We start from the raw sequence: 16,514 nt of genomic DNA on the forward strand, positions 1-16,514 counted from the left end.
ATATATGTTGAATCATCTAAGTGCAACACAGCTTGATCTTTAAAGAAATATTGTATTCTTTTCATAAAGTAAGAATTTAATTTGGGCTGGGAGAGGTGGCTCACTCCTGGAATCCCAGCACTTTGGGAGGCCGAGGCAGGTGGATCACTTGAGGTCAGGAGTTTAAGACCAGCCTGGCCAACATGGTGAAACCCTGTCTCCACTAAAAATACAAAACTTAGCCAGGCGTGGTGGCAGGCACCTGTAATCCCAGCTACTTGAAAGGCCGAGGCAGGAGAATTGCTTGAACCTGGAGGCAGAGGTTGCAGTGAGCTGAGATTGCGCCACTGCACTCTAGCCTGGGTGACAGAGCAAGACTCTGCCTCAAGAAAAAAAATTTAAAAAAAAAAATAAATAAAAATAAATGAGATACATTTGAGCCAGACATGGTGGTGGCTCACACTTAGCTCAGTACTTTGGGAGGCTGAGGCAGGAGGATTGCTTGAGGCCAGGAGTTTAAGACTAGCTTGGGCAATATAACAAGACCCTATCTTTACCAAAAAGAAAAAAAAAGAAGAGAGAGAGAAAAAAAAGAGATACATTTATATAGAGCCATTGGTCTGTTAATCATGGGCTTTTTTTTTTTTTTTTTAAGTTAGGGACCAGAGAGAATTAAGTAGAATAGAGAAACAATGTGATAAAGAAAAACAAATTACAACTGCATTTGTCAACTAGCTGTCAGGCTGAGAAAAGTACAGAGTCAATTTTGTTATAAATCATTTTTTTTTTTTTTTTTTTTTGAGACAGGCTTCACTCCCATCGCCCAGGCTAGAGTACAATGGCATGGTCTCAGCTCACTGCAACCTCTGCTTCCTGGGCTCAAGTAATTCCCCTGCCTTAGCCTCCCAAGTAGCTGGGACTACAGGTGCATGCCACTGTGCCCAGCTAATATTTGTATTTTTTGTAGAGAAAGGGTTTTGCTACATTGCCCAGAGTGGTCCCCAACTCCTAGATTCCAGCAATCTACTCGCTTTCGTCGTCCAAAGTGCTAGGATTACAGGCATGAGCCACCACGCCCGGCAATAAATCATTTCTGAGAATAGGTACCTATAGTGCTGCTGATGTAGCTGGGTATTGAAGAAAAAGGCAAAACGTTAGAAAATTTCCATAGAAACCCAGGGTTGTGGGAGTGGGCAAAGAAGGAAGGAAGATGATATGACTTGGCTGTATTGCTAAATGTTGTGCTACTTCATCATTCACTAAGGATTGAAGTCCAGTAACCTTGGTCTTTGTTAAAACTTGGGGGCTGAATTCTCTGACATATTTATACGCTAAAGACATTTGGTGACTGTCAGATGTGAAATAGATCTTCAGAACCAAATGGAGAGGGCAGTTTAGGGCTACCAGAGTTGTGCTATTATACCTTCCTTTTCAGTAAATGATCAGTCTACTTGACCATGGCATACTATATAAGGAAAGGTCTTAGAAGATCCACGCTAGTTTTGAGATTATCAGTCTTAATGCTTCAAAGCAACTTGTTCTAATTTTACTTAAGATATCAAAATTTGGCCGGGTGCAGTGACTCACACATGTAATCCCAGCACTTTGAGAGGCCAAAGCAGGTGGATCACTTGACATCAGGAGTTTGAGACCGGCCTGGCCAACACGGTGAAACACCATTTCTACTAAAAATACAAAAATTAGCCAGGTGTGGTGGTGCACGCCTATAATCCCAGCCATTTGGGAGGCTGAGATAGGAGAATTGCTTGAACCCAAGAGGCAGAGGTTGCAGTGAGCCAAGATTGTGGCACTCTGCAAGACTGTGTCTCAAAAAAAAATTTTTTTTAAATAAAAAATTTTGCACATGATTTGCTTTTTGTAAAATATAAGTTGGAAGAGATTCAAGGTTATTCCTATGATGATACCACTTATACTTGCATTTCCATGTGCTTTTTAGACATAAGAGCAATAGGATTACAAGGAGTTTGCAAAAATATGCATAACTTCGGCTGTACTCATGGGAATATGAACATCTGTGTGTCTTGGCAGAAAAAATGTACAGAACCATTAACTAATTAGACCTCAGTTATGAGAGAAGATAGAAGTTAGGAAGATAGGCTTCGTAATGTTGGTCAGGCTACTTGTTTTCCACAAGCCTTGCATTTCCCCTGTATAAAATAAGATTATAGGAGGATTAAATAAGACAGTAATTATAGAATCAGTAAGTTCTCAAGTTATTATTATAGGCATTGTTAGTGTCTTTATGACCTTAAATAAGTTCCTTAATTTCTCTGGCCCCTTGTTTTCTCTGTCTGTAGAATGGTCGTAATATCTGCTCAACTATATACTTTAGAATGAAAATAAATAATAATCTATAAAATAACTTGGGGCAGGGGGCTCGTGACTGTAATCTCAGCACTTTGGGAGACCAAGGCGGGCAGATCACTTGAGGCCGGGAGTTTGTGACCCTGTCTCTACTAAAAATAACAAAAAATTGCCCAGGCATGTTGGCACACACCTGTAATCCCAGCTACTCAAGAGGCTGAGGCATAAGAATCACTTGAACCTGGGAGGTGGAGGTTGCAGTGAGCCGAGACTGTGCCACTGTACTCCATCCTGGACACTCCAGGTGACAGAGTAAGATTCTGTCTCAAAAAGAAATAAAAATAAAAATAAAATAATAAAATAACTTGGAGCTCATTGGTCCTTAAATTTATGTCAGCTTTGTTAAAGGAAATATCCATTTGTTTATCCTTTTTTTATTGATGGTCACTTGAACAATTTCTAGTGTAGAGTTAGTATTAATAAAGTCACTGAATATTTTTGTACTTTCCTTTTTTTTTTTTTCTTCTGGTTTAAAGGCCTCAGAAACTTTTTCATTTCTGTGGGGTAAATGTGTAGGAGTGGAATTGCTGGGTCAAAGGATATGTGCATATTTAGTTTAAAAAAAAAAAAAAAAACTAGTCCAGGCACGGTGGCTCATGCCTATAATCCCAGCACTTTGGGAGGCTGAGGCAGGCAGATCACCTGAGGTCAGGAGTTCGAGACCAGCCTGACCAACATGGAGAAACCCCGTCTCTACTAAAAATATAAAATTAGCTGGGCGTGGTGGCTCATGCCTGTAATCCCAGCTACTCGGGAGGCTGAGGGAGGAGAATTGCTTGAACCCGGTAGGCGGAGGTTACGGTGAGCCGAGATCGCACCATTACTTACACTCCAGCCTGGGCAACAAGAGTGAAACTCCGTCTCAAAAACAACAATAACAACAGCAACAAACTGCCAGGCTGGGCACAGTGGCTCATGCCTCTAATCCCAGTACTTTGGGAGGTCGAGACTGGTGGATCACCTGAGGTCAGGAGTTTGAGACCAGCCTGGCCAACATGGCGAAACCCCATCTCTACTAAAAATAAAAAAAATAAAATAAGATAAACTGCCAGACTTCCTTCCAAAGTAATTGTGCCATTTTGTGCCATTTTATGTTCCCGCCATTATATGAGAGTTTTCATTGTTTCACATCCTCACCAAAATTGATGGTATCAGTCTTTTTAATATTTACCTTTCTGGTGGGTGCATAGTGGAATCTTTTTGTGGCTCATCCTTCATTCTTATCTAAAGTCTTCACTTTCTAAACCAAAAATGTGTTTGATATTGGAGGGAAATGCCTTTTTTTTCTGCTTTACTACTTTGATTTAGTTCCGTAGAGCTGAGAAGAAGTAAAAAGTGCTAATGATCAGAATGAGTAAGTACAGGGGAAGAAGAATTTTACTCCCTTCCTCTACCTTGAGTTTTCAAGACCTCATTTGGTGCATCTTGATGCATCTGGTAATTATAAGTATTTCATTTTGGAAAGCAAACACTTAATAAATAATGATGAAGTCCAAGGAGAGAACACGAGCCCCTTCCTTAGCAATCAGTATTGTAGGCAGTGTGAAGTTTAGGAAGAACAAGGTGTTCTTAAATACTCCTTTTGGAAATGTAAATCCATGTTCTTTGCATTGGTTCACAGTGCCTCAGTCATCTTCACATTGGCTATTTTCCATGTAAAAGGTAAATTTTGCCTTTATAATGTATAAAATTATATGATATTACTAAGTTGAACACTTAAGTTACATCAAAGACTTTGCTAAACAGGAGAAGTAAGCTAGACTTATAGAATCCTGTGTACCTAAACATTGATTTGATTCATCTGATCAAAATCTTAATTGCATTTCTCAGAAAATTCTCAGTGGTTTGACAAGAGGCCAAAACTTCAGACATTATAGTTGTCTCCTCTTCTCCCTTGTGGACCCGAATGATTACTGGCAGACTGCCTCCATATTTTTATTAGCAAAGTTTTCATTGGAATTTTCTTTTAAAATAGCAGTAGCCTTTACAAATTACTTTGTCCCCTTTGTCAATTTTAATGGTTTCTTCAAAGGTGGACTCTTTTGGATCCTAGACACATCAATACTATTTTGGAGCTTCTTTTCTGTTTCTTCTAATTTAATTTTCTATTTCACAATCCCTTTTCAAGAAAAATTGCAAAATTTTTATTTTCTTTTTTTTTTTTTTTTTTTTTTGAGACAGAGTCTTGCTCTGCTGCCCAGGCTGGAGTGCAGTGGCCGGATCTCAGCTCACTGCAAGCTCCGCCTCCCGGGTTCACGCCATTCTCCTGTCTCAGCCTCCCGAGTAGCTGGGACTACAGGCGCCCGCCTCGTCACCCGGCTAGTTTTTTGTATTTTCTATTAGAGACGGGGTTTCACCGTATTAGCCAGGATGGTCTCGATCTCCTGACCTCGTGATCCGCCCGTCTCGGCCTCCCAAAGTGCTGGGATTACAGGCTTGAGCCACCGCGCCCGGCCGCAAAATTTTTATTTTCATAAAAAACTGGTTAACTGGCTGATCACAGTGGCGCACGCCTGTAATCCCAGCATTTTGGGAGGTCAAGGCGGGCGGATCACGAAGTCAGGAGATCGAGACCATCCTGACTAACACAGTGAAACCCCGTCTTTACTAAAAATACAAAAAATAAGCTGGGCATGGTGGTGGGCACCTGTAGTCCCAGCTACTAGGGAGGCTGAGGCAGGAGAATGGCGTGAACCCAGGAGGCGGAGCTTGCAGTGAGCCCAGATGGCGCCATTGCACTCCAGCCTGGGCGACAGAGCAAGACTGTGTCTCAAAAAACAAACAAACAAAAAAACTGGTTAACTGTCAGTGGGAAATAACTTACTGTCTATTCTCATATTTTTTCAGCCCAGTGGTCCCGGTATCTACTTGTGTTTAATCAGGCTTAGTTTTATTTTATAACAGATTTATTTTCCATTCTTCCAGTTTTTAATAACTAGGATCTGAGACATCAGGATTTTCAGAAGTTAGACTGTGTCAAAGGAGAAATGTCTGAGAGATTGTCCTAGAAACTGTATGATGTGTAAAGACTTTCAGAAGGTGAACATTCTGTGCCTCAAGAAGGATGAACTGATTCCTATCTGTAGTACTAAGTAGGTCAGTAGGAGGAGTGAAGGAAATTTCTGGTCAAGATTTTGCGGCTGAACTTTTAGCATGTGCTTAAAAGATGTTATACTGGTTGTAGTGCCAAAGCAGCTAGATGGAAATAAATAGTCCCTCTAGAAAAATGATATACGATCTGAAATAAGAGCATCATTGCGTCCCCCACCCAATTTCGTGGGATGAGGGTGATTCTGAAGCTCGCTAGAATGAGGGTGGGGCAGTCACTGGCCACTGGGTGTGGGGAATGCTGACAGGCTTTCAACCATACCACGCAGAGTAGAGCTGCATGCTTTACTCCCACTTCCAGAGGTAACTGGTGCCACCGCTTCCCCGGCCTCTTAGGGATTCTCCAACATGGATTGGCTGGGATTTCGCTCTTTCCACTTTTCTTAAGTCAGCTAAGTCATTTAACTCCTCTGTTTACTAGCCTCCAAAATTTTGTTATAGTGACTCCTCTCCTGTTCTCCTTGGATTTGTAAGATTATGCTTTTAAAAAAAATCCCCCAGCCGGACGTGGTGGCTCACGCCAGTAATCTCAGCACTTTGGGAGGTCGAGGCAGGCAGATCACGAGGTCAGGGAGATTGAGACCATCCTGGCCAGCATGGTGAAACCCTGTCTCTACTAAAAATTAGCGAGGCCTGCTGGCAGGCGACTCGGGAGCCTGAGGCAGGAGAATGGCGTGACCCCGGGAGGCGGAGCTTGCAGTGAGCCGAGATGGCGACACTACACTCCAGCCTGGGTGAAAGAGCAAGACTCCATCTCAAAAAAAAAAAAAAAAAAAAAAAGCATGTGGGGCCAGGCACGATGATGGTTCATGGCTATAATCCCAGCAGTTTGGGAGGCTGAGGCAGGTGGATCACCTGAGGTCAGGAATTTCAGACCAGCCTGACCAACATGGTGAATTCCCGTCTCTACTAAAGATACAAAAACTAGCCGGGCATGGTGGCACATGCCTGTAATCCCAGCTGCTCGGGAGGCTGAGGCAGGAGAATCACTTGAACCCAGGAGGTGGAGGTTGCAGTGAGCTGAGACTGCGCCATTGCACTCCAGCCCGGGCAACAAAAGGTAAACTCTATCTCACAAAAAAAAAAAAAAAATTGAGTGGGGGCCGGGCGCAGTGGCTCATGCCTGTAATCCCAGCACTTTGGGAGGCCGAGGCGGTCGGATCATGAGGTCAGGAGTTCAAGACCAGGCTGGCCAAAATTGTGAAACCCCGTCTCTACTAAAAATACAAAAATTAGCCGGGCATGGTGGCGGGCACCTGTAGTCCCAGCTACTGGAGAGGCTGAGGCAGGAGAATTGCTTGAAACCGGAAGGCGGAGGTTGCAGTGAGCTGAGATCAGCCACTGCCCTCCAGCCTGGGTGAAAGAGCGAAACTCCGTCTCAAAAAAAAAAAAAATTTTTTTTTTATAGTGATGGGGTCTCACTTTGTTGCCCAGGCTGGTCTCAAACTCCTGGCCTCAAGTGATTTCCCCGCCTCAGCCTCCCAAAGTGTTAGGATTACAAGCGTGAGTCACTGTACTTGACCTAATTTTTTTGAATTGTGGTAAAATACACATAACATAACATTTCTTAATCATTTTTAAGTGTACAGGTCAGAAGTGTTAAGTATATTCATATTTTTGTACAACCAATGTCCAGAAATTTTTCTTCTTGCAAAACTAAAATTCTCTACTCATTAAAAACCTCCCTATTTTACCCTTCCTTCAACTCCTGGCACCTACCATTCCACTTTCTGTGAGTTTGACTGCTCTAGATACTTCATAAAAGTGGGTTCATACGTTATTTCTTCTTTCGTGACTGGCTTATTTTACTTAATATAATATCCTTAATGATGTGTGTTGTAACATGTGTTAGGATTTTTTCCTTATTAAGGGTGAATAATGCCATTATATGTATATACTACATTTTGTTTATCCATTCATCCATTGATGGACATTTGGGTTGCTTCCACCTTTTGGCTATTATGAATGATGCTGCTATAAACATGGGTGTACAAATGTCTCACAAAATTATTTTTTAAGTTGATTGTTTTGATCATGTTGCCCTCCTATTGAGAATCCTAAGTGATTCTGTGTTATTAATAGATTCTATGTTATTAATAATTCTATGTTACCAATTAAGGCCAGGTGCAGTGGCTCCCCCCTGTAATCCCACCACTTTGGGAGACCGAGGCAGGCGGATCACTTGAGGTCAGGAGTTCGAGACTAGCCTGGCCAACATGGTGAAACCCTGTCTCTACTAAAAATACAAAAATTAGCCAGGCTTGGTGGTCTGTGCCTGTAATCCCAGCTACTTGGGAGGCTGAGGCAGGAGAATCGCTTGAACCCGGGAGGCAGAGGTTTCAGTGAGCTGAGATTGTGCCACTGCACTTCAGCCTGGGCAAAGAGCAAGACTCCATCTCAAAAAAAAAAAAAAAGTTACCAATTAATATTCAGACTTAACCTGCTGTGCAAGACCCTCTAAATTCTGGAACCAAGCTACCTCTTAATCTACTTAGGGGAAATCAAATAAAGAGCTCATCAGAACTGTGTCTAAATAAAAAGCAAATAGCTTAAAACTTGGTATCTAAAGGTTTTCCTCTGATTAATATGAACTTTCAAATAGACTTTTCTAAAGCCTTTTGGCTGTTCACAACTCTTATTTTATGTCTTCTATTTTCTAGAACTTTTGTCCTATTTTGCTGTTACCATAGAACTTTGACAGCATATAAAAGATGGATAGACTGGCAGGTAGGCCTGGAAGTAGCTAGATGATCTACTTTTTTCATCACTGTATCTCCAATACCAGTGCCTAGCACAATATTTGGCATATAGTAGGTGCTCAATAAATGTTTATTTAAGAAAGTATAGACCAACCAGAATTCAAATGAAAATGAATATTTACAATACAAAATATGACAACTTAAAGTATTTGGAATTATAAAGGGTTTAGAAACTGTGGCAAAAGAGCTTCAAAGCAGAAATGCTAGTGTACTTCTAAATTGCTTATCTTTTTGACAAGTGGCATAGAATCTGATGATAGTGCCTTTAGGCAACAAAAACTGTCTTCAGAAAATAATGTAAAGAAAACTGTCTCCCTGGTCATTGGCAGTTTGTCAATTTGTAGCCGACCGTGAAAAACACTCCTAATTGCTTTTTTTTTTTCCATTTTAAAAGATATGTGTTCACAGCAGAGTATATATATTAATTTATTTATTTATTTGGCTTTTAAAATTCATCTTTGCAAGAACTTTGATTAAAACACAAAACAATATTCAGTAGATTGCTTTATAAAGAATTTGTTCAATGTATATTTAAAATATTTTAACTGTTTTCTTTTTTTTTTTTTTTTGAGACAGAGTCTCGCTCTGTCGCCCAGGCTGGAGTGCAGTGGCCGGATCTCAGCTCACTGCAAGCTCTGCCTCCCAGGTTTATGCCATTCTCCTGGCTCAGCCTCCCGAGTAGCTGGGACTACAGGCGCCCGCCACCTCGCCTGGCTAGTTTTTTGTATCTTTTAGTAGAGACGGGGTTTCACCATGTTAGCCAGGATGGTCTCGATCTCCTGACCTCGTGATCCGCCCATCTCAGCCTCCCAAAGTGCTGGGATTACAGGCTTGAGCCACCGCACCCGGCCAAAATATTTTAACTGTTTTCTAAAGGTTACTTTTGAGATATAGATTGTTCTCGGTGAGCATTAACTAATACAGAACAGTCATAGTGTTGATCCCTTAACTGTTTTTCTACCGTAACTCACTGGATGAGTAATCATATAAAGGTACCCAAACACAGTTCTAAATTTTCATGAAGAGTAATAATCTGCTAATTTTCTTTTTTCTTTTTTCTTTTTTTTTTGAGAGGAAGTCTCGCTTTGTCACCCAGGCTGGAGTGCAGTGGCGCAATCTTGGCTCACTGCAGCCTCCGGCTCCTGGGTTCAAGCGATTCTCCTGCCTCAGCCTCCTGAGTAGCTGAGATTACAGGTATGTGCCACTACGCATGGCTAATTTTTGTATATTTTAGTAGAGACGGGGTTTCACCATGTTGGCCAGGCTGGTCTTAAACTCCTGACCTCAGGTAATCTGCCCATCTCAGCCTCCCAAAGTGCTGGGATTACAGGCGTGAGCCACCATGCCCGGCTGCTGATTTTCTATTTATTTCACATAATGTAAATTTCAGTTCATTATTTGGCAGTAGACATTTTTAAGCTGGCACTACTTTATACCAGAATTTCCTAAATGTTTAAGAGTATCAGTTCCTTCTTTGCAGTGTGCCTATGTGGTTCAGCAAGCATGCTTTTCATTTCTTAGACATAGAAATTAAGGCAAAGTGATCTACTGTAGACTACAGTAAGTTCCCTCAGCTTATTACTTTAACACTGAAATGACAGATCCAGCAGTTGGTGTTTCTTTAATTTTTTCTCAGGTTCAGTAACTAGCCCAAGTTGGTCTTTCTGATTTTTTAATATATTTTATTTATTTATTTATTTATTTATTTATTTATTTTTTATTTGAGACAGAGTTTCGCTCTGTCACCCAGGCTGGATCTTGGCTCACTGCAACCTCCACCTCCCTGGTTCAAGCAGTTCCCCTGCCTCAACCTCCCAAGTAGCTGGGATTACAGGCGCCTGCCCCCATGCCTGGCTAAATTTTTTGTATTTTTGGTAGAGTTGGGATTTCGCTATGTTGGCCAGGCTGGCCTCAAACTCCTGATCTCAGACAGTCCACCTGCCTTGGCCTTCCAAAGTGCTGGGATTACAGGAGTGAGCCACCGCGCCCGACCTCTGATTTTTATCTTTCCATATGTTGTTTTCTTTGGAATTGAGCTCTAGGGAATTAAGAGAAAGTATCTTTTTTTTTTTTTTTTTTTTTTTAGACGGAGTCTCGCTCTGTCACCCAGGCTGGAGTGCAGTGGTGTGATCTTGGCTCATTGCAACCTCCACCTCCCAGGTTCAAACTGTTCTCCTGCCTCAGCCTCCTGAGTAGCTGGGATTACAGGCACCCACTACCATGCCCAGCTGATTTTTTGTATTTTAGCAGAGATGGGGTTTCACCGTGTTGCCCAGGCTGATCTCGAACTCCTGAACTCAGGCAATTCGCCTGCCTTGGCCTCCCAAAGTGCTGGTATTACAGTCGTGAGCCACTGTGCCTGGCTGAGAAAGTATCTTTATTTGAGTATACAGATGTATTTGAAAATGCTAAGTTAAAATAGATTTGCAGTTACGTATTTTAAACCTGGCAGGTTTGGTGACTTCTGTCCTAGCTCACTTTTTTTTTTTCTTTTTCCACACAGATTGATAGAGCTACATTCTCCTGATAGCAGGAATACGTTGATCCTACGCTGCAAAGATACAGCCACAGCACACTCCTGGTTCGTAGCTATCCACACCAACATAATGGCTCTCCTCCCACAGGTGTTGGCTGAACTCAACGCCATGCTTGGGGCAACCAGTACAGCAGGAGGCAGTAAAGAGGTCAAGCATATTGCCTGGCTGGCAGAACAGGTAGGCTGGGAGGCAGATATCACCTGGTTCCCATTCAGAGCCAGGATGGTTCCTCATTTTACATATCTGTAATACTTAACATGCAGTTACGTCCTGGATATCTAGCTTGCAGATCTTTTGTTTTTCGGTCTTTTGTTTCACCTCCCTTTTTCTCCTTCTACCTTTGCCTATTTGTTGCTAATTATCCACTCAACCAGAAGTAACTGACATAGTAATCACTAACATACTATTACTAAAAAGAAGTTCTTATTACCATCTCTATCCTTAATGACAGAGGATAATTTTCATGATTTTAGATCAGGGTCAGCTAACTTTTTCTGTAAAGGGCAAGATAGCATCACAACTACTTGATTCTTCCATTGTAGCAAGACAAGTGTAATAGGCAATAGGAAAATGAATGGGTGTGACTGCGTTTCAGTAAAACTTTATTTACAAAAACAAGTAAACTGGTGGTTGGCTGGATCTGGCCCAGGGGTCATAGTTTCCCAACCCTTGTTCCCGACTGGAAGAGCTTCTAGGGGCAGCAGGCTGTAGTTGATTCCCCTGGTCTGGGAAAAGTATAAAATATACAAACGATTTTATAATTAGACAGAGGTACAATTGTCTTCCATAACTGAAAAGTGAAAAAAAAAGAAACAAGAAAGCGTGAGTAGATGTTGAGTGAAAGGAAAAGAAGAACTTGAAAGCCCAAGTTATTTCAGATCCCAGGTTTGACAAAAGGAGAGTAAAAGTTCTATGTGACATTATATTACATCTTTTTTCTTCACGATCAGCTAGGTTAGAGGAGCTTGAAAAAAAGGGGGTTCAGAGATGAGTGTTTGGCCGGGCTTGGTAATCCCAGCACTTTGGGAGGCTGAGACGGGCGGATCACAAGGTCAGGAGATCGAGACCATCCTGGCTAACACCGTGAAACCCTGTCTCTACTAAAAAATACAAAAAACTAGCCGGGCGTGGTCGCGGGCGCCTGTAGTCTCAGCTACTCGGGAGGCTGAGGCAGGAGAATGGCGTGAATCCGGGAGGCGGAGCTTGCAGTGAGCTGAGATGCGGCCACTGCACTCCAGCCTGGGCGACAGAGCGAGACTCCGTCTCAAAAAAAAAAAAAAAAGAACAGAGATGAGTGTTTAAGTGCTAGCTCTGTTTTTCACTGCTTTTGAGTGTTTTTGAAACTTACGTTTTGAATCCTAGTTGTGTGTGCAACGGGCCAGGGAGTGGACTAAATAACTGGTTCCCAAATACAGCAGAATCAGCACAGGAATGATTTTGTTCTTTCAGTTTTGATTTTTTTTTTTTTTTTAAGTACAGTTTCCCACTGGTTCCCACCTTCCAACCCAACATAGTTTTAACTTTTTTTTTTTTAAGTCAAGGTTGATTTTATTTATTTGAGGAGGATATTGTCCTCAAAGCAGTTCTGATGTGGTAGATCTGTGGTGGTGCCTGGTGATCTTGGCGGTACCAAGTAATTGTGGTAATTGAGGGGCCAATTTTGGTCACCAGCAAGAGTAATTTTTTTATTTTATTTTTTGCCACTTCTCAACTTTTTATGAACATTTCAAATAAAATTATAATAAATGAGAATGTAATATTAGTACAGTGATCATTTCTATAAAGCATAATTAGAATAACTAATAAATTAGTGAAAGTCATGGTGTAAGTACTTATGACTTTGAAAATTTTAACATTTTAGTTGTGTTTATCATTGTTTCTATATTTTATATGCTAGTTGAAAACCTGAATTGAATGGTAATTGTTCTGTGCTTCTGGCATTGTTCAAAATCCTCATTATTTCAAAAAGGTAACACATTCACATGGTTGAAAAATCAAACAAAAAATTAATGGGTCAAAAGTCTTGCCCTCATTCCTGTTACCCATCCACCTGTTATGCCCTTTGCCCTGGAAATGTAACAACTCTTATTCCTTTCTATTGAATCTTTTGAGAGTTTCTTTATGCAAATAAAAAGAAAATGTGAGGCAGGATGTGGTAGCTCATACCTGTAAAACCAACACTTTGGGAGGCTGAGGTGGGAGGATTGCTTAAGACCGGGAGTTTGAGACCAACCAGGGCAATATGGCAAAACCCCATCTCTACAAAAAATTAACAACTAAAAAAAAAATTAGCTGGGTCCTTTCACACATGCACTGTCCAGATCCTTTGGCTCCTATGTCCAGGTAGATCAGATAAGGATATCAACATTATCTGCATATATTCAGTTCTTAAGTTTCTGACAGTAAATAGTAAAACTTTGGTTAGTAAGGGATTTATCCAAAGGTTCACATCAGTTCCTAAGTTTGGATAGTGAGAGTTCAGAGGGTAGGGGATATTTCCCTTTTTTTTTTTTTTGGAGATGGAGTCTCGCTCTGTCGCCCAGGCTGAAGTGCGGTGGCGCGATCTCGGCTCACTGCAAGCTCCGCCTCCTAGGTTATTGATACTAATTTTTATATGACTGATTTTATCTTTAACTGGTTATATTGGTTTTTTGTTTGTTTTGTTTAATTTCCATGTTCACAGTGGTTTTTTTAAATTGGCAAATAATTATGTATATTTATGGGATACAATATAATGTTTTGATACATGTATACATTGTGGAATGCTCAAATCAGGCTAATCAACATATCCATCACCTCAAATATTTATAATTTCTTTGTGGTAAAAACATTTAAAATTTTTTCTTTTAACGTATTTTGAAATGCAATTTATTTTTTTGAAATGAGGTCTCACTCTGTCGCCTAGGCTGGAGTGCAGTGGTGTGATCTTGGCTCACTGCAACCTCTGCCTCCCGAGTTCAAGTGATTCTCCTGCGTCAGCCTCCTGAGTAACTGGGATTACAGGCACATGCCACCACACCCAGCTAATTTTTGTATTTTTAGTAGAGACGGGATTTCACCATGATGGCCAGACTGGTGTCAAACTCCTGACCTCAGGTCATCCACCCGCCTCACCCTCCCAAAGTGCTGGGATTACAGATGTGAGCTACTATGCCCGGCCAATATATTATTATTAACTATAGTCACCATACTATGCAAAAGATTACCAGAATTTATTCATCCTGTTTAATTGAAACTTTGTACCATTTGACCAACATCTTCACTTTCCCCATTTACGCCTTACCCCAGCCACTGGGAACCACCAGGGTCTCATTCTTTCACCTGGGCTGAAGTGCAGTGGTGTAATCATGGCTCACTGCAGCCTCAACCTCCTGGGCCCAAGCAATCCTCCCACTTCAGTTTCCTGAGTAGCTAGGACTATAAGCACGTACCACCACACCAGGCTAATTTTAAAGTTATTTTTTGTAGAGATAGGATCTCACTGTGTTGCCCAGGCTGGTCTCAAACTCCTGGGCCCAGGTCATCTTCCCAGCTTAGCCTCCCAAAGTGCTGGGATTATAGGCATGAGCCACTGTGCCCGGCCTGGGTATGTTCTTTTTTTTTTTTGAGACGGAGTTTAGCTCTTGTTGCCCAGGCTGGAGTGCAATGGTGCAGTCTTGGCTCACTGCTACCTCTGCCTCCTGGGTTCAAGTGATTCTTGTGCCTCAGCCTCTTAAGTAACTGGGATTACAGGAGCGCACCACCATGCTCAACTAATTTTGTATTTTTAGTAGAGATGGGGTTTCACCATATTGGTCAGGCTGATCTCAAACTCCTGACCTGAAGTGATCACCTGCCTCAGCCTCCCATAGTGCTGGGATTATAGGCGTGAGCCACTGCGCCCTGCCGGTTTTATTCTTAAAGGGAGATTTTTTTGAGTCCACCAAATGGAGGACATGTATTATCTATTAAATGAGGTTTTTTAAGCATTTGAGTATTTTTTTAACTTTGTTTGCCAAGACTTTTTTATTTTAGTGATATATACAAAATAAATGTAATTTTTTTTTCTTTTTTTTTTTATTTGAGACAGAGTCTTACTCTGTCTGGAGTGCAGTGGTGCTATCTCGGCTCACTGCAAGCTCCGCATGCCGGGTTCACGCCATTCTTCTGCCTCAGCCTCCTGAGTAGCTGGGACTACAGGTGCCCACCACCAAGCCCGGCTAATGTTTTGTATTTTTAGTACAGACAGGATTTCACCATGTTACCCAGGATGGTCTTGATCTCCCGACCTGGTGATCCGCCCGCCTAGGCCTCCCAAAGTACTGGGATTACAGGTGTGAGTCACCGCACCTGGCCAGTAAATGCAATTTTAATCACTTAAGTTCTTCCTTATCACTGAAATATGTGCTTTTCTTTATTCTTGAGCGTCTTGAATCATCTGATGTTGAGGGACCTCCTGAACTGGATTTTCTTTTTTTCTTCTTTTCTTCCTCCTCAGTTTTGGCTTGCTGGAATGCTGTGGCATAAGGCTGTCAAGAGTAGGATTCTCCCCTTAATCTTCACTGTCTTCTACTTCTGCAGTTTCTTCTACTGGTTCAGGAACTTTCTTTTTTTTTCTTTCTTCTTTGGAGGTTCACGTTCTTCAAGCATATTTTTCAGACAAGCATAACTTAGATGTCCACTTTTCCCACAAACATAACACTTAGATTCATCAAAGTAGTTCTGCCTTTGGGTGAACTCGGCTGCTCTTCTGTTGTCAATAGTGATGCTTGCTTTTATCACTCTACCAAATAACTGTTTTTTATTGCCCTAGTACTGTTTTGTGCAGAGTATTTTATCCAAAAATAAAATAAATGCAACTTCTTTACTCTTCCTGGTATCTTTATATTTCATTATAGTAACCTTTACAACTTTGCCATGCTTGGAAAATATGCAGTATAAGTCATTATTTGTCAGGGAATGGGTGAGGTGGATACATGCTCTGTACTTTTACTTGGAGCCAACTCACCACTCATGTCTTCAGGTGGGGCAGCCCCAGGAGACCAGAAGAGCGAGAGCCCTTGGTTTAGCTGGGGCTAAACCCTGACTTTTTTGCCCCTCACAATGGCCTTGGCATCACAGGTCCTAGGAAGGGTCAGGTGCAGAGACAAGAAAGTAGCAGCAGCAGTGCCTCTTTGCGACTGTGGGAGATCCAGGCCTGGGCATTAATGAGAAAAGCCAAAGGCCGGGTACCGTGGCTTGTGCCTGTAATCCCAGCTTTTGGGAGGTGGACGAGAGGAACGCTTGAGCCCAGAAATTCAAGACCAGCTTAGGTAACAAAGTGAGACCCCATCTTTACACAAACATTTTTTAAAAATTAGCTAGGAGAGATGGTGGGCACCTGTGGTCCCAGCTTTTCAAGATTCTGAGGTGGGAGAATCACTTGATCCCAGGAGGTCGAGGCTGCAGTGAGTCTCGTGAGCCCACAGTGAGTGTTCGTGCTACTGCTCCCTAGCCTGGGGAACAGGGTAAGACCCTGTCTCAAAAAAAAAAAAAGAAAAATGAAGCCGGGTGCGGTGACTCACGCCTGTAATCCCAGCACTTTGGGAGGCTGAGGCAGGCAGATCATGAGGTCAGGAGTTTGAGACCAGCCTGGCCAACATGGTGAAACCCCGTCTCTACTAAAAATACAAAAATTAGCTGAGTGTGGTGGTGGGCGCCTGTAATCCCAGCTACTCAGGAGGCTGAGGCAGGAGAATTGTTTGAACCCGGGAGGCAGAGGTTGCAG

At 42.0% G+C, this 16,514-nt stretch overlaps 1 protein-coding gene across 1 annotated transcript in view; it reads left to right on the top strand.

Moving 5' to 3' along the window:
- The window catches only part of SNTB2 (syntrophin beta 2), a 116,120-nt gene that overhangs the window by 64,869 nt on the left and 34,737 nt on the right, over positions 1-16,514 (top strand). Inside the window, exon 3 of the mRNA XM_023210285.3 lies at positions 10,735-10,945. Coding sequence (XP_023066053.1) covers positions 10,735-10,945 — 211 coding nt within the window. The remainder of the gene's footprint in view (positions 1-10,734; positions 10,946-16,514) is intronic.

The sequence above is a fragment of the Piliocolobus tephrosceles genome, chromosome 17 (assembly GCF_002776525.5).
Source record: "Piliocolobus tephrosceles isolate RC106 chromosome 17, ASM277652v3, whole genome shotgun sequence".
NCBI classification, from domain to species: domain Eukaryota; kingdom Metazoa; phylum Chordata; class Mammalia; order Primates; family Cercopithecidae; genus Piliocolobus; species Piliocolobus tephrosceles.